The sequence below is a fragment of the Biomphalaria glabrata genome, chromosome 14 (assembly GCF_947242115.1).
Source record: "Biomphalaria glabrata chromosome 14, xgBioGlab47.1, whole genome shotgun sequence".
Lineage (NCBI taxonomy): Eukaryota > Metazoa > Mollusca > Gastropoda > Planorbidae > Biomphalaria > Biomphalaria glabrata.
Genome location: NC_074724.1, coordinates 18,922,743 through 18,945,896, shown reverse-complemented (window position 1 = coordinate 18,945,896; position 23,154 = coordinate 18,922,743). Strand labels below are relative to the sequence as shown.

General features: G+C 34.4%; 1 protein-coding gene across 1 annotated transcript in view; it reads left to right on the top strand.

The window, feature by feature from the left end:
- Positions 1-12,508: 12,508 nt before the first annotated feature.
- Positions 12,509-23,154, top strand: part of LOC106071132 (cilia- and flagella-associated protein 44-like) — a 32,268-nt gene continuing 21,622 nt past the window's right edge. Inside the window, exons 1-13 of the mRNA XM_013231169.2 lie at positions 12,509-12,600; positions 15,232-15,653; positions 15,687-15,750; positions 15,858-15,947; positions 16,394-16,580; positions 18,033-18,195; positions 18,425-18,564; positions 18,778-18,957; positions 19,083-19,197; positions 20,513-20,677; positions 20,764-20,925; positions 22,766-22,913; positions 23,012-23,106. Coding sequence (XP_013086623.2) covers positions 12,552-12,600; positions 15,232-15,653; positions 15,687-15,750; positions 15,858-15,947; positions 16,394-16,580; positions 18,033-18,195; positions 18,425-18,564; positions 18,778-18,957; positions 19,083-19,197; positions 20,513-20,677; positions 20,764-20,925; positions 22,766-22,913; positions 23,012-23,106 — 1,980 coding nt within the window. The 5' untranslated portion in view covers positions 12,509-12,551. The remainder of the gene's footprint in view (positions 12,601-15,231; positions 15,654-15,686; positions 15,751-15,857; positions 15,948-16,393; positions 16,581-18,032; positions 18,196-18,424; positions 18,565-18,777; positions 18,958-19,082; positions 19,198-20,512; positions 20,678-20,763; positions 20,926-22,765; positions 22,914-23,011; positions 23,107-23,154) is intronic.

Sequence of the window (23,154 nt, the reverse complement as noted above, 5' to 3'; positions counted from 1 at the left end):
TCTGTTTAGATAATGAAATGCGACAGCCAGAATGGCATCTTCAGACAGGGTAATAAAGAAACATAGATGCAGTCGTTTCTTATCATTTCTTCTTTATTTGAAAACATGAATGTAATTCAATGTGTCTTGGGTCTAATTGTATTTTTTGTCTTATCATATCAATTATAGGTTGGTACTTTTATATTTATTGAGGTTCTTGTATGCATTATATGTTTTAATTGTTTTAATATTACATCTTTGTTAGTATCTCAGACCAACCTAAAGGAATAAGAAAGGGATTCCTCGCCACACCCACAAGTAGCTACCACACAGGCAAACACTTTAGCTGACCGGTCGCCAAAAGATGACTTTCTAGGATAACCCTATCCCGCCTGAGGGACTCAAGGGGACATCATTCCAGTCACCCCGAGATCGCCGCGTGAAAGCCACGAGCCATGTTTACGAGAAGTTGCATTACAAAGGAAGGATAATTATGGCGCTCTTTCATATGCTTCCCTCCCCTGATCACATCGGAAGCGCTTAAAATGGTGCATTAAAAGTTCAAAATGGTGACTTCAAGATGTCACTGCGCAAACAAAGGAGATGGTTGCTTTTAGAAACGGATCAACAATTTATCCAAATATTTGCAAAGCGGCGCTGGTAACAAGTAGAAATACAAGGGATAGAAACACATAAAAACTAGAAAGATCTTTTGTTCAAGACTGTTACTTTGAACGTGCAGCAACCAAACGTGTCACATTGGAGTTATTTAGACCCTTAGTGTGACCAGAAACGATGGAATGGTCCAAAGACACAGATTGAAACATTACACCGACCTTCTGAAATGGGAAACTTGGGCCCAGGCAGGGGATTATTAACTTGATGTACAGCCTTCTGTGTTCGTGCTCCATACAAAACACCAAGAACTTTGTTCACTACCTCCGCCTGGTAACAACAGTACACTGTAACAACAGTACACTGTAACAACAGTACACTATAGCATTCACAGTGCAGGACATTTAACGTATCTCACACATCACACCTACACACACACACAGAATATCTTGAGCAAAAGTGCAGAGCTCGAATATACATTTCTTTAAAATTTGTATACATTAATAAATAAGTTGACTCTGCTATCGAAAAGTTTTTGACTAGTGTTTGATATTAACTTTGGCCATATCCTTTGTTTTTAAGTGTGAGGTCTGGAAAGGGCGGGTCCAGAACTTTTGAAAGGGTGAAGCGATATTTTTTGTTTAGAACACTAACCTAGACTACACTTCTACAGTATAACATGTGAGTCGATTCTATTATCTTTAATTTATTGACACATTTTCACATTATTCGGTAAGACTTGTAACTACCACAGAAACATATTTAGACCGCTACTTAGTATAGTACAACAACAACAACAACTAACTTAAAAATAAAACAATTTTAATTAAAACCATTAAAGTTAATTTCTTTTATGATCTCATTTTGAAAAGAATTAGCCTTATCTCAAAGTCGTGTCTTTCCCATTGTGTGGTTCTTTATTGGCTTTGGTTTTGAAAACCTTCTTTCCCATGACACTCACAGCTACACAGATAGTAAGAAACAAGTAAAAGCTTATTAAAGAGGTTGGTATTGATTCTTTAAGATTCAAGTGACACATGAATTCCTGTAAATTACCTTGGGCCAGGTTTAACTTCTCTAAGACTAGCTTAAATAATCGCGCCAAAACATTTTCAGGTTTCTAACTGCCATTAATTCTTTACTAAAAAATTCTGTTTTTGCAAAGAAACATTTTTTTTTACCTTTGTGTCAACCCCCTGATGGGTGTCACTCGGTGTGGTCCACACCACAACCCCATAGCGACACCACCGCCAGATTTATATTGTTGTCCATTGCCAGCTAGGGGTTCTATGAGCTTCCCAAGGCGAGCCAAGCATTATTTCCTGTATTTGAAATTAAAAAAAAAATAAAATGCATATTCTGAAGTGTTTACAACGCAGTATCTTGCTACTCTTCTGTTCAAAATGTGTAGGTCAAATATGAACTTTCCTATTCACTTAATTAATGGAGCCCAGCGATTAGGAGAAACAAAAATTAACCTATGAAATGTTTTATTTGGGGTAGTAGTGAACATCAAATGACTGTAGTTTGATTTTTTTTTTAAAAGTCTGCGACTTGAATTCTTGTAGTTTTACTTACACATGCCATCGTCCGAGTCATACCAGGATTTGGATCAATGCAGCACAAATCAATTTAGCAAGATAATACGTTTGGTGGGTCTGTTGGTACCACAGTCACTGCTCAACTGTTGGGAAACCTTGCAGACTGCCTGCCGGAAGCAGATATAATTATTACATTAATATAGAAAGAATTGTAAAGTTTAGGTTGCTGACTGAACCGTACAAACCTTCAGAGAATTCTGATTTTGTTTCGCGGCCACTACGTGTAACATTGAACAATCTCTCAGCACGCTACGACAAATAAAAAACCAGGTAATCAATGACTGTTGGTTCTCAGCACGCTACGACAAATAAAAAACCAGGTAATCAATGACTGTTGATTCTCAGCACTGTGCAGGATAAGCGTTCAATACCAGCTTGTCCAACGCCAACAGTAGCAAGTCATCAGTAAAGTTATTGAAAGTTTCGGTAGCCACAGTTGAGGATTTCAATTTTTATTTGATCGTCGGATAAACTTAGCAATGTGTACAGTAAATAGTTTGTTTCCTTGAGGTTTTTTTTTTTTATTTTTTAAACTTCATAATGCACCCACGGGTGTAGCCAGGATTTTTTTCGGGGGAGGGGGAAAACACCTTCCGGCTCCCCCCCCCCAAAAAAAAAACAACATATATATGTTTGTGTGTGTGTATATAATTAAACTTTATTACATATATATGTTTGTGTGTGTATATAGTTAATCTTTATTACATTCTGACCCTTCATTCTTTCGTAAGATGTTTATTGTACCTGGTAATAGGTTCTTCCTGGAGTTAGTGGAAAAATTGTAGACTCCATGCCAGCAAGGTATTCAAAGCCAACAAAATACATATTCTGAGGTATCTACCGTGTATTATCCTGCTATTAAAAAGTTTTATTTCAAAAACCTAATGTGCTATCTTATTGACTTAAACACTCCCGCGCATTGGGCGTAAAGCTGTTTCTACAAAAACAAATCTGTCACTGGCATGTCCAAAGCCTCCTCCCACCTGCTCTGAGGACTCCATGAAAGTGTGGCGTGAGGTTGTACTTGGATGTCCCTGTTTGCGCTTTCCTCGTAATTGCCTCCATGTCATCGCAACTCTTGGTATGCGTAATTCATTTTGTCGGAGAACATGTCCCGCAAACCTCATGCGATGCTCTGTTACAACCTTAATAAGGAGTCAACTCTCAGTTCGGCATAGGATTTCCTTGATTGAGACCCGATCTCTATAACAGACTCTTAAAATCTGTCTAAGCTATCTTTGTTGAGTTAAATTTAGTTATTTTCAATTTCGGCAGATGACTATTCTCTGCACTTTATTAATGTAGCCCAGCCACTGGTAGAAATTTTGTAACCTCTCTTGGCAACGCTCTTGGAATTAGGTGACTGTAGTTTGCTTTAGATTTTATATCGAAAAGGGAAGTTTTATCGTCAAAACCATCTGTTGGGGGGTTTTAAACTAAAAATCTCTGGAGTTGTTTTTTTTTTTTTAATAATTCGAAACCCCATTTAGCTACGATCATAGAATTAGGTGACTGTATTTTACTTTAGAATAATTTTGAAGAGAGAGGTTTTCAACCTCAAAACTCTCTATAGGGGGATTTTAAACTCAAAACCATCTGGAGGAGTTTTTTTTTAACAAGAATAGAATTTGGTGAGAGTAGTTTGCTTTAGAATAATATTGAACTCTCTGTAGGGAGATTTTAAACTCAAAACCATCTGGAGGGGTTTTAAACTTTAAAAAAAGCCATCTGGAGGGGGGAAGTTTAAACTCAAAACCCCCCTTGGCTTGGCTACGCTCAAAGACTTTTAGTGTATAATTTACTTTTTTTTTATATTGAAGAGGTATTTTTAATATCAAACCCCGCTGAAGAGGGGTTTAAACTCAAAACCACCTTTGGCTAAGCTCATAGTATTTTGAGTGTGTAATTTTCTTTTTTTTTTTATAGAAGAGGTATTTTTTAGCTTCAAACCCCGCTGGAGGGGGGTTGAAACTCAAAACCCCTTTGGCTACTCTCATAGAATTTTGAGTGTGTAATTTGCTTTTTTATATTGAAGAAGAGGTTTTTTATCGTAAATTTCGCAGGGTTTTTAAAATAAAAATCTTGGAATTTGAGGATTGTCGTTTGCATTTGTTTTGTTTTATAGAAGAACTAACTGTAAAACCCCCTGGTAGGGGTTTTTAAACTCAATCCCCCCCCCTTTGGCTGCGCTGGGGCAAGTGATGGTTTAGTATTAAAATCTCACCTAAACTAAACAAAATCAAAGCAAAAAATCAGTCACTAAATTCCGATTCCCCCCCCCCCCTTTTACGGGGGATTTCATTTCGGGGGGGGGGGGTGACACCCTAACCCCCCTGGCTACGCCCATGTAATGCACAATGCACTTGACATTGCAATGGCAATTTAGTAACATTGCAATTGTATTTGTTAGTGAACAGGCCACAGGTGTCTTGTGCAGATTGTTTTCTGCTGAGGGATTTGGGGAGGGGTCAGCATTTCTTTTAATTTATATTCTCCCTAACAAGTAAGTTGAAGCTACGACTATAAGCCATATGTTGTAAGTCATGGAACTTGCACCACCCGGCAAAAAATCATGTGGGCGCCCCTGCATGCATCCCTTTCCAACAGTAAACAATGAAAGTTTTATTTAACTTTAACACAAAAACCAATACTTGAATATGCATCCTCAGTAGATGACTGGAAAACTACTAGCCTTATCACAATTGAACACTACGTTAGCAAGATAGCATAAAAATACCATTGATAACTGACTAAGCGGACACACTTTAAGACAGGTTATTAACATTAAAACAGCAAGAGGCCTTAATAAAATAACCAAACCATAACTTAAGCGTAGGCTTAATAATATAATATTAATAACAATAATCTCAAGCCTGGCAGGACAGGAGAATTCAACTGTTAATCTCTATTCTAAATTTTGGACGGTTTTTACTCTATTATAGGGTTAGGGTTAGGTTTTGCTGTACAAATCTAGTATAGTTAAATTAAAACAAAATGGATTCAAAGAAAAAAAAAAAGAAATTGAAAATTATGCGTCGTTCACCTTCTGCTGGAGATGCGCCATGAGAGTGGGTGAAAGAGGGCAACTCTCAACCCTGAACTCTTGGACAAAGAAGTCTAGTGAATAGAAAGAATTCTGTTTTATTCGTTGCTCCCGCCTTGTGGTCAGCGTGGTAACTTGTTGAATTCAGTAGCTTCCATTTTCCATAAAACTCACTGAAAAACATTGACAACGTTGTTTGTTTTGCTTATGTGTTGATATTAGAACTACGAATTATCTCTAAATATGCCTGTACAGTTATGCCACAATATCTATATATATAATTCTTTTATTCCCTCAACAGTTTGGACAAGAAGAAGAAGTAAAGGAAAGACCACTCTCTTATTTCTGCGGATAGTCACCCCACGAAAAAAACAAGAGGGGGTGGGGGAGAACAAGGGGGGGGGGGGAGAACAAGTGGGTATTCATACGTCGCTATGGATGGCTGCGCGCTGGACTGTCAAACCCTGCCCGCTCCCACCCCCTTCGTCCTGCGCGAGGAAGGAACATCCGAAACGTAAAACATTTTATAAACAAACAAACAAACTCCCTATGCGAAACGGATTTTGCAGGGCCAAGTTTGGGTAGTGAAGCGGACAATAAATGAAATTTAAGAGTTTGTATTACAAAATAAATTCGTCTATGCATTTTATTCATTCTTTACTACGTACAGAATTACTTAACGAGCCTTGCGTGTAGCAATGTCATACAGTATATCATAATAATTCTGTTTCCAACATAGATCACGCTCAATAGCAAGAACTACCAAATGTTTCAATCTATCTAGGAGAATTGTTGACCTTAATTAATTCTTCATTAGTTTGAGGCGCGAGAAGCTTCTTTACCAGATTACACAATTACGGCTAATGCATAGTGCCGTTTTTATTTATCGCGCGTAGGTTTGGCGTTTTCCACATTGAATGACACACTAAAATGACTGGCAATTTTTGTCTATATATTTCCGTATATTTTAAGGACTTTTCGTATATTTTGCAATTTCGGGAGATTTCTAGGAGCTCCTGGTAAATCGACAGGAGGGTGCGGGAACTCTGTTTTAAGTTATAAAATGATTTAATTTAATAATTTATACACCTTAAATTTGCGCGGGTCCTATGAAAGTGCGGGTCCTTTGAAAGTGCGGGGCCCACTGCGGTCGCATAGGTTGCAGCGGCCAAAGGCCGGCCCTGCAAAATAGCGTCGTATGACTAGTAATCTTATATTCCTTCATCTATCTATCTATCTATCTATCTATCTATCTATCTATCTATCTATCTATCTATCTATCTATCTATCTATCTATCTTATCTATCATATCTATCTATCTATCTACTCTATCTAACTGTCCACATATCGGCCGATCTACAGAACCGGATTTAGACTACAAAAAGTCCTAATCTATATTTATGGGGCCTTTTATATGTCCATTTGTTATTTTTATTTTATTACCCTGTTGCTATAATACGATTTTCGGATATTTAGTGGGTTCAAACGAAATACATTTAATGTGTAATATAAATAGTGAAATAATAAATCTTTAATTTAAAATCATTAGGCCTACTGTTCCTAACGAACAAACAAATAACGGAAACGCTTGTAAAAAAAAAAAAAAGAAATATCTTTTAAAAGGCACAAAGGCTGAATCCAGGTCTGAGGATGAATCTCTTTAACACATGTTAAAAGGATACGGAATTATAATAAACTAGAAAATTTTCTTTCTGATCTTTACAAGAGCAAGCCACTGCTGAGACACCGTAACTGCTTCACTTTCTATACTGAGGAAACATCATTTATAATTTGTTCTGAGTTATTCTTGTTCTAAATTCAGTGTTTATCCTCTTTGACTGTAATGTATAAAAAATGCTCTGGACACATTTTATCTATTTTACCACCATACGAGGAAACATCTCAAACATTTCTTTTAAATAAATATTCATCCTTAAAAAAAAAGTCGAGGTTCATATTAAGTTTATTATTAAAGAGGCAGCCCTGGTCAATAGTATTATTCTAGGGACATTCTAGGTACATATAGCGCACGGACGTCTGTAATGTGTGTGCTATTTTTAAAGTTTGACGTCTCTGTTGCAGACCTTTTCTTTGCACAAAAGTCGTCACTATAAGAAGTAATTCGACCATTTATAGACACAAGCAGAGACGTTTTGAAATGTTTTCTCTAAAACGTTTTGACCCAAAACGCCTTTAACCTTTCATGTCTCCAGATCTATCTGCCATTTCATATTTGCGCTAGGCAGGCTAACTTCGTCATCGTCACGGCATAACCACCAAATAATTTCTTAACCTCTTCTTACCGCCGCCTAGGAAACACACTCACTCCATACCACTCCTTTTGTCAGGACATTACCCCCCCCCCCCCCATTAGAGGAACTCGCGCCCTCAAAGAGAAACGCTGCAGTAAAGATACTGATGAGTGATAATCCAAAACAGAATAATAGTAATAATAATGCACTATGGAATACCTGCAACACTTACAATACTAAAACGATAAAAAGAGATCTAAATACCGTTTGATATCATTAAATATTGAGTAGGTCTAATAGTAATTACAAAAACAGATATCTTTTTTAACTGATTTTAAAAAATATTACAACGAAAAGAACATTAAATGTATTTTAAAGTACAACTCAAAAGAACTTGATGTAAATAATATTTTACGCTAAACAAACATCCATCTAAAATAAAAGTGAAAACGTTTTTAAAATTAACCTTTTAATTACCGCTACTAGATCTACTTACAAGGCTCAAAACAGATATTACAAACAACCCGCGAAAATTCAAGTCCAGAAATGAGTAAGTGCCTATGGAAAAAGCGATGGGACTCCCTCGAATCGAGCGCTGCTCTATTTTATTTGTTCTAAAGTTTCTAAAATAATTTATTTTGTAAGAATATCGTTTTTTAGCGCCCCCCTGAAAGGGGAAAAGACGCTATTAGTTTTGTGCGAAATGTCTGTCCGTCTGTCCGTCTGTCCCGTTTAGATCTCGTAAACTAGAAAAGATATTGAAAATCCGACATCACAATATTTTAGACCATTCAAAGTTCTGATGCAACGGCTACTTTTTTTTTTCTGAAAGCGAAAAATCTCATTTTTAAAATCAGTTTTGCAAGCAGTTTTTTAAAGAGAAAAAGCTAATTAGTATGCATTATAGGTTAGACCTAATTTAAAAGAATAGTAATCTTGTAAACTTCATTTTTCTGAACTTTTTTTTTATTGCGGACATATATTTTTTTTTGAGGATTAGAATAAGAGATTGAGCCTTTTTAAAACAATTAGATCAATTATAAGACATCAGTTAGGCCAGGGGAGGCGCGGTGGCTGAGCGGTAAAGCGCTTGGCTTCCGAACCGGGGGTCCCGGGTTCGAATCCTGCTGAAGACTGGGATTTTCAACTTTGGAATCTTTGGGCGCCTCTGAGTCCACTCAGCTCTAATGGGTACCTGACATTAATTGGGGAAAAGTAACGGCGGTTGTTCGTTGTGCTGGCTACATGACACCCTCGTTAACCGTAGGCCAAAAAACAGATGAACTTAACATAATCTGCCCTATAGACTACAAGGTCTGAAAGGGGAACTAGTTAGGCCAGGTTCACATCTAACTTTACATTCACATTCACCTATCCTTTGATCTGCTGGAACGTTGGGGCACTACACAAAATCTGTCAACCTTCTTTCTCCATTCTTATCTCTCATTTGTCTTTGATATAATTTCATTCGGATGTTCTTTCTGAAAATATCGAAGCCTGCCTAGGTGGACCACTTCGGGGGCCGATTTTGAGTTTGTGTTTCCACACAAACTGTCTTTTGTAACCTTGTTCTTTATAATTTTCCAAAAAAATAATGGAATAATTAAAATGTATATAAAATTTTTAAGGTCTTTTTTTCATTTAACTAAATTTGAAAAAAAAAAAGGAACCTTGGATTTGGCCGCACTTAAAGTCGGCCGCCTGCGTGCAATACACACATTGCACAATAGGTAGCGGCGGCAAGGATTACATGACAGTAAGATATCTTATAAGATAAGATAATTTTTATTGATCCAATCTAATGGAAATTCAGTTTGACTACAATTGACAAGCTCAGCGAAACTACTGTACAAAAACAATATTGATAAAAAATTCGAACAACATTTACACACGAAACACATACACATTCACAACCAGCGCTTTGTGAATTTGACTTCTATGTACTTCTCGATGACGACAGCTGATCTTGTAACACGAAAGTGGGATAAAGGAGTTTTTAAATCTTTCAGTTTTAGTCCTAATGGAAAGGAGACGACCACTTCTTTCAGATCTTATGTAACAGTGGTTTAATGGGTGCAGGTTGTCTTTAAGAATCGTGAGTGATTTGGAAAGGCATCTTTCTTGGAAAGCTCTTCAAGAGATGGTAGCTGTACTTGAGTGATATTCGATGCTTTTTTAATTAGTCTATTTATTCTAAGTCTTTGTGCCAGTGAAGTATTACTATACCAGCAGGTGATGGAAAAGTTAATAAGACTGCTGATGGTTGCTGTGTAGAAAAGTTTGATTATTGTTTTGTCTATGTTGAATTTTCTTAGCTTTCTGAGATAGATTCAGATGTCCTTAAGGTCCGAGAAAGTCCCGTTCCCTATTATGGACCTCTTGACCAAGGAAAGGCTTTTATCCATGGCCAGGATGAGGCATCGGCTCTTCACCAATCCCTCTGTCCGAAGTCCCGCCTTATCCAAAGTGATCATGTATTCACACCCGGTGTGTCGCTAGTCACGACCCCCTTGAGCCAAGCACGAGTTGCCTCTCCCGTGCGAGGCCGGAGGCCGAGCCGCGTGGGGGCCCTTTGTATGCCTATAATGTCCCACCGAACCCGAGCGAGGGTCCATCACAACGCGTATGGCCCCCGTTAGGGAACGAATCGGTAAGAGGTTGGACGGGTTAGCGAGCCTTTGTTACATCCCTACCACGTGCAGTGTACAGTCTCTCGACCGTACGTGTGGTAGCCCACTGAGAGCTATGTGTGCTACCGTACTTGGCCTATCCGTTTCCCTTGGCGGCACTGGCGGATCCATGGGGGGGGGGCGGTAGGGGTGATCGCCCCCCCCCACTCGGCCCCTTTCGGGGGGGGGCGGACGAACTTTAGTATAGGATTCACACAATTTGTATACGAATTTATTACTTATTTTTAAAATATATACTAATTATTTATTTTTTTAGATTATTTCGCCCCCCCCTCTAGTATGTTGGCCGATTTGGTGGGGTCGGGAGGGGGCGATGGTATCCATCCCGCCCCCCCCCCCTACACTTTCGAGTGGGGGGGGGCGGTCCAATTTGTTTGTAGAAATCACAGCTTGCTAACAAAATCAATTAAATATCTATATTATTAAAACTTGTTATTGATATTTTAACCGATCTTTATGTCGTTCCCTGTTTCCAGATTGGTGTGTGTGTGTGTGTAGGGGATACCTCTACTGCCCTTCCCACCTAAACCCTTTGAGTTGGGGGCGGCGGTCCGTTCTTATGGAGAAATCATAGTTTGTGAACAAAATTAGTTGAATTAATATATAAATTTTATATTATGTCGCTCCCTTTCTGGTATCTTTGCCGATTCGGCGGGGGGGAGGGGGGCGATTGCATGTACTGCCTTCCCTACTCTAGCTATCTGAGTGCTGGGGGGTGGTGGTCCTATTTTTGTGGAGAATCATAGTTTGTGAACAAAATTAGTTGAATATCTATATAATATAAACTACGTATTGATATGTGATCCATTGTATATTATGTCGTACCATACTCTAATCTCAAATTGTATCATTAGTTAATTTAAATAAAAAAGGATTGTACCAGGTGGGAGAGGCGATACATGCAATCGCATTTCCCCCATCGGACAAATCAATACTTTTTCTTTTGGTATTATAGTTAAGAAATTATAAAATTTAAAAAAATCTGACACTAATATAATTTATATACACTATAAATTAATTCTTATATCGAGTCGCCCCACCCCTATTCTTTAATGCCAAATGCAATCTTTAGCAGAAATTATTAAAGGAGCGAGGATTAATCGTTTTCACTCTACCGCCCCTCCCATTTCCAGACAGAGTTTATGTAATTTCACATGAATTTATCATAATTATTTTAAGAAAGACTTTGCATTGGAAAAGTTAGAATTCAAACGAAAATTTTCAGTATAAAAGTCATGATTGAGATGAGTTTTAAACTCAAAAAGTGTTTTCATAGTCGCCTTTTCCCAACCTTTGCTCAATCTGATATTTTTCTAGTTAAATAAATTTGGGACTATAACTCACAATTTATACTTTAATTTTCTTAAATAGGCCTACTATTTATCGAATAATTTTTTTTCGGCAGTGAAGAATGCAAGAAAACGCTTTTAGCGTCGGGGCTTAGCCCCGAACTCCATTGATGAATAATGAGATGTAGATGTCAGGAGAATACGTTTCTACAGTGAAAAAAAGCAAGAAAACGCTTTTGTCGTCGGGGTTTCGCACCGAATCCCACAAGAGGACCTTATAACTCTGCCCCAGTTGTTTTGTTTTTCACCGATAGTTGTGCCTAGATATTTATATTCTTGTACTTGTTCTATGGTTTGGTTGTTTATCTGAATTTCTGCAATATGGTCTTTGTTTTTCCTAAAATCAATAATCATTTCTTTAGTTTTGTGAACATTTAAAATTAGAAAGTTATCTATACACCATTCGTAAAGGTGTTAATTGTTGAAGGATACATATTTTCGTCACCTGCAATAAGGCCAATGATTGCTGTGTCGTCAGCAAATTTTATGATGGGAGTGTCAGTGACATAATAATTTAATTTATTCAAAAACAAATTTGGTACACTCATTTTTAACTGTTACAAATATCTATGCTGCAACAATTGAAAATGCTTGTAAAGATTTTGATTCAGTTGTTTGTAAAATATATATTCGAAAGACAATTATAGAAAATGAAACATTTTGAATAATGACAAGTTTTTTTGTCAAAAAATCACAGCTATAGGGAAAACAAAAAACGTCATACTTGATTTAAAAAAAAAATGTTAATTGTGACAATGAAAAGGCTGATTCTTTTTTAATTTTATCAATTTATTGTGAATCTATTTGTTCTAATTTGCTGATCATTTTATTACAACGGAGTCCATTAGACTTGACTAGACTAGAAAATTCAGGAAACGCAAATGTTAAGTTGGCGTAATAAAAACCGAGACTATAATTGAGAGGCGAAAATATCAACCCTTAAAGAAGTAAGTGCGCATGCGCTAATTATTAGCTTCCTTAGAAACAGTTGCATGCTATGAAACGACGGTTTAAATCCAATTATGGCAGATCAAGATAGATCTAGTTCTAACTTAAAATCAAACATCGATGGTATGTTACGTTTGTTAGTTTTTACGTTTATTCAAATTTGTATTTGCTAAAGAGTCTAGGAATTTTCATTATCGGCTTTTTTTTTATTGTAATATTATTTTCAGATTAGCAGGTCACAGGTGCAGATCAGATCTGCATGATCATGATGATGATACAGTCCATGAAATGATGAATTATCATGAATAAAATGAATTCATTGTTATGATAAATTATGATTGTTTAGTTTTGTTTTTCTATCCTATCTGTTCTAGTATTTAAGTATACTTTTATATTTTATTAGTATATTATATATATATAAATTATTTAAACTTATTTAAACTAAAAGTAATTTAAGACAATTTAAGACCTAAATGAAGAAAAAAATGTGCCTTTATGATCTTTGTTTCTTTCTGAGTATTTTATTAGATTTTGTTTTTGTATTTGAAGATTATGGTTCAGTGTTTTATGTATAGTTGTTACTTTACTCTTCTCTCCTGAAGGGTTTCTAAATTTAGTGATTTTACTAAAGGTGTTACTCTAGTCAAATGTGACTATTCATTTGTTATGAATCTCACTGCTCTATTTTGTGTATGTTCCATATTCTTTGTTTTCTTGAGTTGAGGTGTCCCAAACAAAGGATGCATATTGAATATTCTATTATTGGCCTAACCAAGGTTTATGTTCTTATTTGATTTAAAGAATTAAAAAAAATAAAACCAAATGCTTTGTTAGATGTTTTTATAGTTTCATCAATATGTGGGTTCCAGGACAGGTTTTTTAAGTGGAATTTATTTGTTTTAGTTTTTTTGTTACTCTTAATAACTGACATTTTTCTGCTCCAATTTGATTCCCATTTCTGTTATTCATCTAATTCTCTTAGTAAAATGTCCATATCTTGTGTTGTTTTTATTGTTCTATATTTTATGCAATCGTCTGCAAATAATCTGACTTTTGTTCCTGAACTAATGCAATGTGGTAAATTATTTATGTTAATTAAAAATAGTAGTGGACCTAAGACCTTGAGGTACATACATACATATATATATATTATATATATATATATAGAGAGAGGTTTTTAAATATTTAGTGTTAAATTATCTAGATACTATTTTATGTTTTTCTCCATATAAAGTAGTTCTTTACAAGGGGATGGCATAATTAGATAAAAATCTCTCTCCTTCTAGCTCAACTATTAATTTTTAGTAAAAAGACTAAGCAGGCCAACTATTTGAATGGGTTGAGAGCCAAAGATTTTGTAAAAGTACAAGTCTTTTGAAATTTGTTTAAATCTAATGATTTATATGCTAGAGGGTTTAAATCTAATTATTTGTTCCAATTGGGATTTTATTTTCCAAATAGAGATGTCAATATCAAATAATTTTAATCGTCTAATGTTTTAAGTTTTTGTCTATGAGATATTTTTTTCTTGACATAGTATGGGTTCCTCTGGGGAGGGGGAGGGTTGTGGTGCCCCATAGAGTAAGCAGTGAAAACAGCCTAGAGATTAACAATGAGTGTATACAACAATTAAAGACCTGTTAATTCAGTCATTCACTCATATGGGTAGGGTTTAATCAATGAAAGTGGAATAAGGTAGGAGACATTTTTGTAACCACCAGTTTAGAGCCTGCAAATAAAAAAAATAGAAATAAAAAAGTAGTTTGAGTGCTGGGACAGTCCCAAAACAACAGCAAAGTCTGGGAGCACATGAGGTGCTCAGGCTCCGTGGATGTGTCCTGGGCCTGAGCAACCTTTTATAGCACATTGCATTGCTCAGGACAAACTTTGACTCACTGTGCCCCACTGCAGGGAAGAAAAGGAAACAGTGTCTCACATTCTTTTTAATGCCTCAGACTTGCCTAGTCTTGAATGGTTTGGGAAACCACAAATTCTCAACCTTTATGGTGACATACATGTACTATGCAAAACAGCAAGCCCTCATTGAAATGGAGTTTCATGATGATGATAAAATTTATATTCTGATTTTGAAATACTTACACACTATAACACACAAAAATGCCTAGTGTTTTAACATTTCAAATTCAAAAAATGCATCTTACCATGGTTTTGACCCAGTGATGAACAAGAAATTTATATTATATATTTTGTGTGATTCATCAAGACTTAGAAATGTACCAGATATTCTAAATATGTTAAACTAACCAGCAGCCCCACTGGCCTTTGTTTGTGTATTACTGATCTAGTGGGTTGGATTTAGATCTATGTCAAACATTGCAAATGTTCTTTTTACTTTTAAAAAATTTGGTATGAAAATAAAAGTAGATTGTGAAAATGGGCTTACCCGTTATGTTGACATATTCATATCAAATTTAAAATATTGGAAAAACAGGTTTACCGATTTGTAAAAAGATAAATTTGGCCTTTTTTTTTATAATTGGGGCAACCCAGTTTAGGGAGGGACATTAGACATACACTATGGTCTCTACCATGATTTAAGGAACATTTAAGCCAATTGGTCAAAGGTTTTAATTTGTATGTGGGACATAGACACACACATACATACTCCTTACTTACAATTATATATTGAATGGTCAATAAGAAACCCTTAACATTATTTGTAGACATTCAAAGAGAACACTAAAACATGAACAATTTTTCTAACATATTTTCTATATTTCTCTATTCACTTAGTTGATGACAAGATTGAACTTCTCACTGATGAAGTGACAGATCTTAAAGATGTTTCTGATGAAATCAAAGAAAGCTTATCAATTGATAAGGATGAATTTATAATTGAAGATACAGAAAATAAGACATTAGAGGTAAATACTTTTCAAGAAGAGAATGAGAAACTAGGTAAACCAGAAGAAATGGAAAATACAATTGAAATAGCAGAGGAAGTTGAACTAGAAGAAGTTGATAAATCAAAAAAAGAGGATGTTGATAAAACAGAGGAAGATGAGAAAGAAAGTAGTACAAATGAGGTAAAGGCTAAACTAGCAGAAGACATGCAAATTATTCAGGCAACAGAAAGTGGAGAAAATATTCTGAAGGAAACATCCCAAGAAGGAAATTTTCAACCTCAACATGAAGGAGATGCTAATATGTTAGAGAGTTGGGACACTAAAGAGGACATACTTGAACAGCAAGCTGCTGCACTGGAAATAACAGAGGAAAGCAATGGGGGAATAGCAATCAAGTTGCAGGAAGGTAAATATATTCATTTCATTCAAAATATATCATTTGTTTCAAGTAAAAAAAAAACAATATCCATATTTATCTATCTGTCTTTCTGTACATATAAATCCTATTTCTAGGGGAAGATACCTTTCAAGATGATGAAGACAAAACTGAGAAAAGAGATGAACTACTTGAAGCTCTTGATAATACAGAAATGGATGCAACAAGTAAGCTTTATAGGATTTCAAGTTTTACTTACTTTTAGAGCTACATGTGGTCATATGGGAAAACAAAAACTAGTTCAAAAGATTTAATTTCAGACAATTTAAAATATCTGGTCTAAGAAAATACATACACAGACACCAATGCATGCGCACACACACAAAAAGATATAAAATGCTATGTCAGAACATTCACAATGTTTTATAATGAATAATCTGTACACAATATTAAATAAATATATTTTGATAAAGTATCTAGGGGCTTATAATTTTAAATTGTCATAGTTCAATGCAAAAAGAGTCATTTTGTATATTGTTGCTTTAGATAAATGTAGAAAAAATTGGATATTATTTCTTGCTATGTACTTTTTAAAAACAACATTAGCAATACTGTAGCTAAACTTACTAAATATACTGTCTTGTTTACTGATGTCACATTTTAAAAACTATAGCAATACAAGTAGAAGGCGACCAAGACATAGCAGGAGAAGAAGAAGTGATCACAGTGACAAGTAGAAAAAAAGATGAGAAAGAAGAAGAGCTCATTCCAATAGATTTCTACTACAATTTTGAAGAATTATCATCAAAAGCAACAGTAACTAAAGAATCTGGGCTTCCTGAGAACATATTACATTTGCAGTAAGTATGTACATTAGTAAGGAAAAAAAAATTAAGAAGAATAAATTAATAACATTATTTTGATAATACATTTAGAATATTGACAAAAAAGATCATTTACAGAATAAAGAATGCCAGATTTTTTAAATTGTTGCTGGGAAGGCCTTTAGTTTTAATGATATTTTTCTATTCACTTTGATGTAGTTCAAATTCATTTAATAGCTAATTATGACTTGAATTAGTCTTTATGACTCCCAGTGGAGCAGAGGGCAGCAAAAGTACTTTGCCATCAAACTCTGTTCTGGGTCATTTCCCTCAGATGGGTCCATGTCATTCTTACCATCTTTGCTTCTTGGTCATCAGTAGATGTGTCAGAACAGCATCTTCCTCTGGACTTGCATTGGTATGTGTAATGAACTTTTCTAAAGAGAAATCACCATGGGCAAGGTCTTTTAGGCTTTTTGCTGTTGTGATTTCTGTATCATTGTATTTTCTTTTTAAATGGTGAGGTTGCTAGATTCACATCCACCCCTCTTCTTTGCCTGGGCATATTACTGCCAAAATGCTTTCTAAAGGTTGCTTTTTGGCAGAGTTAATAGTTAATTATAGTATTTAGTATACCAGATCACTCTGATTTCTCTCATTTACAATAATAAAAAGGCATTGTTTGTTTCAAAGCTTAAGGATGGTGCATTATTTTTCAGGCAATTATGCTGACCCATTTGTGTCTTTTATAATCTTAAACATTTGACACAGACAAAGTCATTGTGTACAGGGGGCCCATTTAACTTCTTAGTTTGCCATCTTTACCTTACTTTGTCTAGAGCTTTTCTATAAGTCTAAATACACGTCCTTTGTAAGAATTCCCAGATAGTTATTTGACAAGCCATTTGCTAGCAGCTGTTTTCCTCTATGCCTGTGAGTGCAAAGGGTTAATTATTGACCCATGATATGGTTTCATCCAGCCCGTCGAAACTTCGGTACAAAGTGTCAAAAATCACCCTCCCCCACCCACCCCGGCCCTTTTTTTAAAAAAAAAGTTTAAAACATGTATCTTTACGAACATTAGGGCTATTTTTCTTTGATGGATTGGTACAATGACAATTATTGTAGGTTTATGCAATGGGAGAGTCCAAGAAACTAAAAATGGACTCTGAATTTAGAATCTACCAGGAAAAGTGAATGGATCTTTACTTTTATTCTGTTAAGCATGATAATAAACCAACATATTTGTTTTGTAAAGAGTGGCTGTTATAAAGCACAACATATAAATGCATTTTAAAACATTCTTAGTTTGAATGCAAATTAAAGATTATTAAACTACGCCTGAAGGATTGATGGGAATATTTACCAACTAGAGACAAGAATTTGAATTGTTCGTAAAGCTATTTACAATGCTTTACTCCCTCCAGACATTCCTATGATTATGATTTTACTAAAAGCCAATTTTCCAAAATATTTAACTTTCTCCAGACATTCATATGGTTATGACTGTAAACGTAGAAACAATCTTCATCTTCTTGATGAGAACCATGTCATTTTTGCTGCTGGAAACTTAATCCAGATTCTACATTTGAAAAGTAAAGAACAGAGATATCTTCGTTCCATCAGTGGTTCTGGGATAGGAGCTATTTGTGTAGGTTTTCATGCTTTCAAAGTTGACAATAGAATAAATTTCTCTTGTTTATCACTTTTAACTGTACTTGAGTTAGATTAACATTTGTAAAATATATTTACCTTAAAGTTAAAAATCTCAAAATTTATTGATAATAATTAATAATTAACTAATGTAAATTGTCTTTGTATAGTCCTAAAAATAAATGTTTGGATTTGCTGTAGTCAGAAATATTGTTTTCAATGCCTAGGTTCATCCTAGTCATAAATACTTTGCTGTTGGTGAGAAAGGCCAGTCTCCCAGTATCAATATCTTTGAGTTTCCTTCAATGAAACTTTATAGAATTTTAAGAGGTGGAACAGAACAGTCATATTCCTCCTTGACCTTCAGGTTGGTCTTTTAAATTTTTTTTTAAAATTAGAGACATTTGTTGAATCTTTCTTTAAAATTACTATTTTAGAAGGGAATATTTTTTTAACAACTTAACATTTAAGAATAACACATATACATTTTATAAACAGTGTAAAAATTCAAATTAAATATAAGAATAAAAGAATTTTATTTGATATAACTAGCAACAACATTTTTTATGCATATAAATAGTCCTGATGGTGAGCTTCTAGCATCCCAAGGTGGGGATCCAGATTTTATGTTAACTTTATGGAATTGGAAACAGGAAAAAACTACACTGAGGACTAAATCATTCTCACAAGATGTATTTAGAGTATCATTTGCCCCTGAACTTGAAGGACAGTTAACAACTGCTGGTACTGGACATATAAGGTACAATTTGCTTTAAGACGCTTTTGTGTTATAATTACTTTAGCTTCCTTATTCATGATAGATTGTTGCCTAGTATATTTACTATTTGAGTGTTAACAGAAGGATAAAAATATTTTTTAAAACAGATTTTGGAAGATGGCAGATACATTTACAGGGCTAAAACTTCAAGGAGAATTGGGAAGATTTGGTCGGACAGAAATTTCTGACATTGAAGGCTATGTAGAGCTTCCAGATGGAAAGGTTAAAGCTTATATGAATATTTATCTTTCTGTAAAAAAACAAAAAACAAATTGTTATTATTTCATCACTAAGGTCTTCCCCATCTTCCAGCCAGCACATTCTCACACCCCCTCTCCCTCTAAAATGTTGTCAATAAAATCTCATTAGTTTTTTTTTTCCATTTGTTTAACCATAATACAAGTATGAGATACAAACCTACATTGAAAGATTTGATACAAATTTGTAAATGTACATAAACTTTAAAAAAAAAACTTCATTGTTTTTTACTTTTAATGGTAACTAACAAAATGTAGGATGATAAAAATTATTTACATGTTGAGCTAAGACCTCTAGATTGCCCATCACTTTGTCAATAGTTAATTAAACCTTAAGTCTTTAGTACTCTAGTATAGTAGCAATATTACACAGAAAAAACTAAAATTACAGACAGCTGGAAGTTGTCCTCGTGTTTCACCTCTATATTTTCATAAACTTTGTCAAGAGCTTCAATAACTGTACTTATAGATCAGTAGTTCTCAACCTTTTACTAGTGACACTCCCTCTTACAACAAATTTAATTATAGCCTGCTTTACGATCTGAGGAAGTCCCCATAACCAAGTATTTTCCAGCATTCTGAGATTTTTAAATTTATTCTAAACTGCACCATTCCTCATAGTAAAAAAAAAAGCCTAAGTGAAATAAGGTTAGATTAAGAATGGACAGCAAGAGCCAGCACTGAAATGTTAGAGACATTCAAGGCACATGTAGCACATGTACATTTGTTAAGGGGTGAATCATCATAAAGTCATCCTTATGTCCACCAAGACATCCAGTAAGAAACCTGTTTTATTCTCTTATAAACATCAATTGAATGAAATAAACTATTTCACTATTAGATGAGCGAAACAGTTCTTTGCTTCCAAGCAGTTTTCAAATATATGCTGTTGGTACATAGAAGAAAGTAGGGTTTTATGTTTTGCAATCAGCTCAGACTTTTTGTTGGACATTCTCATGTCTACCATTCTGAAAAAAAAAGTAGCCTATTTAGCTTTGGCAAAAAAAAAATAATTTTTTTTCCACTTAGGGTTGACAAAAAGTTATAGTCATATGTCAAATTTATTAATGTTAGTCTAGATCTATTAAAAATTAATTTCATAATTGAATCAAAATAACACATGCTATTTCATTGCAGTTATTTCAGTATTTTTTATGTTTTACTTGTTAAGATGTAAGTGACAGACAAATAGACAGACAGCTACAAAAGTACTTTCAGGGGCCTCTAAAAATAAGAATCATGCTTCATGTGTTTTATATATTTTTATTGAATGAATGAAGGTTCTGTCAGGCGCTGAATGGGGAAATCTCTTGTTGTGGGAAGGGGGACTTATCAAAGTGGAGATAACCTGCAAAGGCAGAAAAAACTGTCATCAAGGACCCATCATGCAAATACTTCTGGATGAAGGGGAGCTAATGACTATTGGTGTTGATGGATACATTAAGGTGAGTTGTAAAAAATATTAAATCACAATCAAATTTTATTTTATTTATATTTGGTTATTAAAAACTAATCTAAATATATTAAAAAGGTTTGGGACTTTGAAACTATTGACACTGCTGATGTAACAGATGACTCTGGTATCTTTGAAATGGATCCTATGAATGAACTAAGAGTTGGATCTGATGTACAATTATATTGTATTGTGAAATCTGTTGATGAAGAGAATGAACCCACAATTTGGTATGCACAGGTCAGTCATAGTTTCTAGCCGTTTCTTACATTCATAACATATTTTTTAAGAGCTTATCTAAGCAGTTAGAATCTCATAATTTTTATTTTGTATCAGCAACTCTAGCATTTACAATGTCCCTTTTCAAATATTGTAAGTATTATGCATTTCTTTTTCTTTTTAAAGGATAAGACAATATATAGTAAAAGACGATTGTTTTGTTTTGCCTGCTGTATATTCCATTAATGTTTATTTTAGACATTTTAGTTTTTTTAAATTTATAATGATTAAAAAAACAAGGTTACACAAACTCAAAATTGGCCCCCGAAGTGGTCCACCCAGGCAGGTAAAAAGGCAGGTTTCAATATTTTCAGAAAGAACATCAGAATGAAATTCTATCAAAGACAAATGACAGAAGAATGGAGAAAGAAGGTTGTCAGATCTTGTGTGGTGCCCCAGCGGTCCAGCAGACCAATGGATAGGTGAAAGTGAATGTAAAGTTAGATGTGAACCTGGCCTAACTGATGTCTTATAATGAATATCTAATTGATCTAATTGTTTTGTAAAGGGTCATTCTCTTATTCAAATTGTCAATTTAAAAAACAATTCCTGTTTAAAAAAAGTTCCCCTTTTTTTTAAATTTTAGTAAAGTGTTTTATAGTTCTGTTGTACCGCTGCAGTTCAAGCAATAATATTAAAAAACTACTTATTAATTGTTTTTTTAAATTATGTCCAACTTATATGCATACTAAATAGATTTTTTCTCTTTAAAAAAATTGTAAATATTTTTGTTTTGTAATTTTAGTAGTTAGTATGACAGAACTTACTTAACTTAGCAATACAAATGTAAAAAAAAAATTATTTTTTTTGACAAAAAATTTAAAAGCATTTGCATAATGTGTTTAAAATATGGTAAATAGTCATCTCCCCTAGTGAATAGTTGTAAAAGTGGTGTATTTTTAGGAAAAAAACTGCGAGCATAAGTGATTTTAAAAATTAGATTTTTCCCTTTCAGAAAAAAAAAAGTAGCCGTTGTATCAGAACTTTGAATGGTCTAAAATATTATGATGTCAGATTTTCACTATCTTTTCTAGTTTACGAGATCTAAATGGGATGGACGCACAGACATTCCACACAAAACTAATAGCGTCTTTTCCATTTTCAGGGGTAGCTAAAAACATAAAGGCTTTAGTTCATTCTTTTTTCTTTTGTAATTATCTGTTTAGATTTTAAATAAACAGCTTGCATATTAAATAGAAAAAGTCACTACCTCCAGACAATGTGAAGTTTAGCTTGTGGCCATTAGAGCTGTGTCAGATGGTTAAAAAGGTACACATTGATGAGATGCATTGGGTTAGATTTTGTTCCACTAGCAACCATCACACTGTGTGACCTTGTTAGCTGATGTAACCAGCTTCTACTTCTAGATCCCTAGTCAGATCAAAATGATGAGATGCACAAGCAAAAAATGTGATAGTCTAGCTTCCATGTTGTTGCCCAGTGCCCTAGCCAACTCTTCTGTTACAATTGTGTTACATGTATTTTGCTGGTTTTATCTTGCACAGAAATATTTCCTTTTTTTAGTTGTTAAGAAAAACGTAATATTACATATTGCATAATGTTCTGTTTATTTCTATGTTGTTGTTTTTCTGTTTATTTAAAATGCATTTTTGTTAACAGATCTATATAAATTTGAATTAGTATTACTTTTTTATCATTGTTAAACTCATTTGATCTGATCTCAATATCTTGTTACTATGTTAGAATGTAGATTAACAGACAGATACAGCAGAACATGTTAAAAATGAACAGAATTACTATAATGTTTTAAAGTCTATGCTGCTTATGTTTTGTATTTCAGGATGCTAATGGTGGTATCTGGAGACTGGATTTATCCTTCTCACATACCTCTCAAGCTCCTGAAAAATTGTTTACATTCCATGCTGGTCCTATTTCTTCATGTGTCACTTCCCCACTGACACATCTTGTGGTATCTACAGGCCTAGACAGTAAGTTCTAAATATTTAGTGAGTGTAGTCACATATCCTATTTGTACAGTATGTTTAGTTCAAATATTTCAGTTTTTGATTTTGAATATTTTTTACAGGCACTGTAAGAGTATATGATTACATTCAAATGAAACAACTAGCAGAAGCGAAGTTTACCTTGGGAGGAACAGCTATTAGCTGGGTTCCACTTTCGGTAATTTATGTTTACTTTTTATGTTGTTATATTTACATAACATTATTA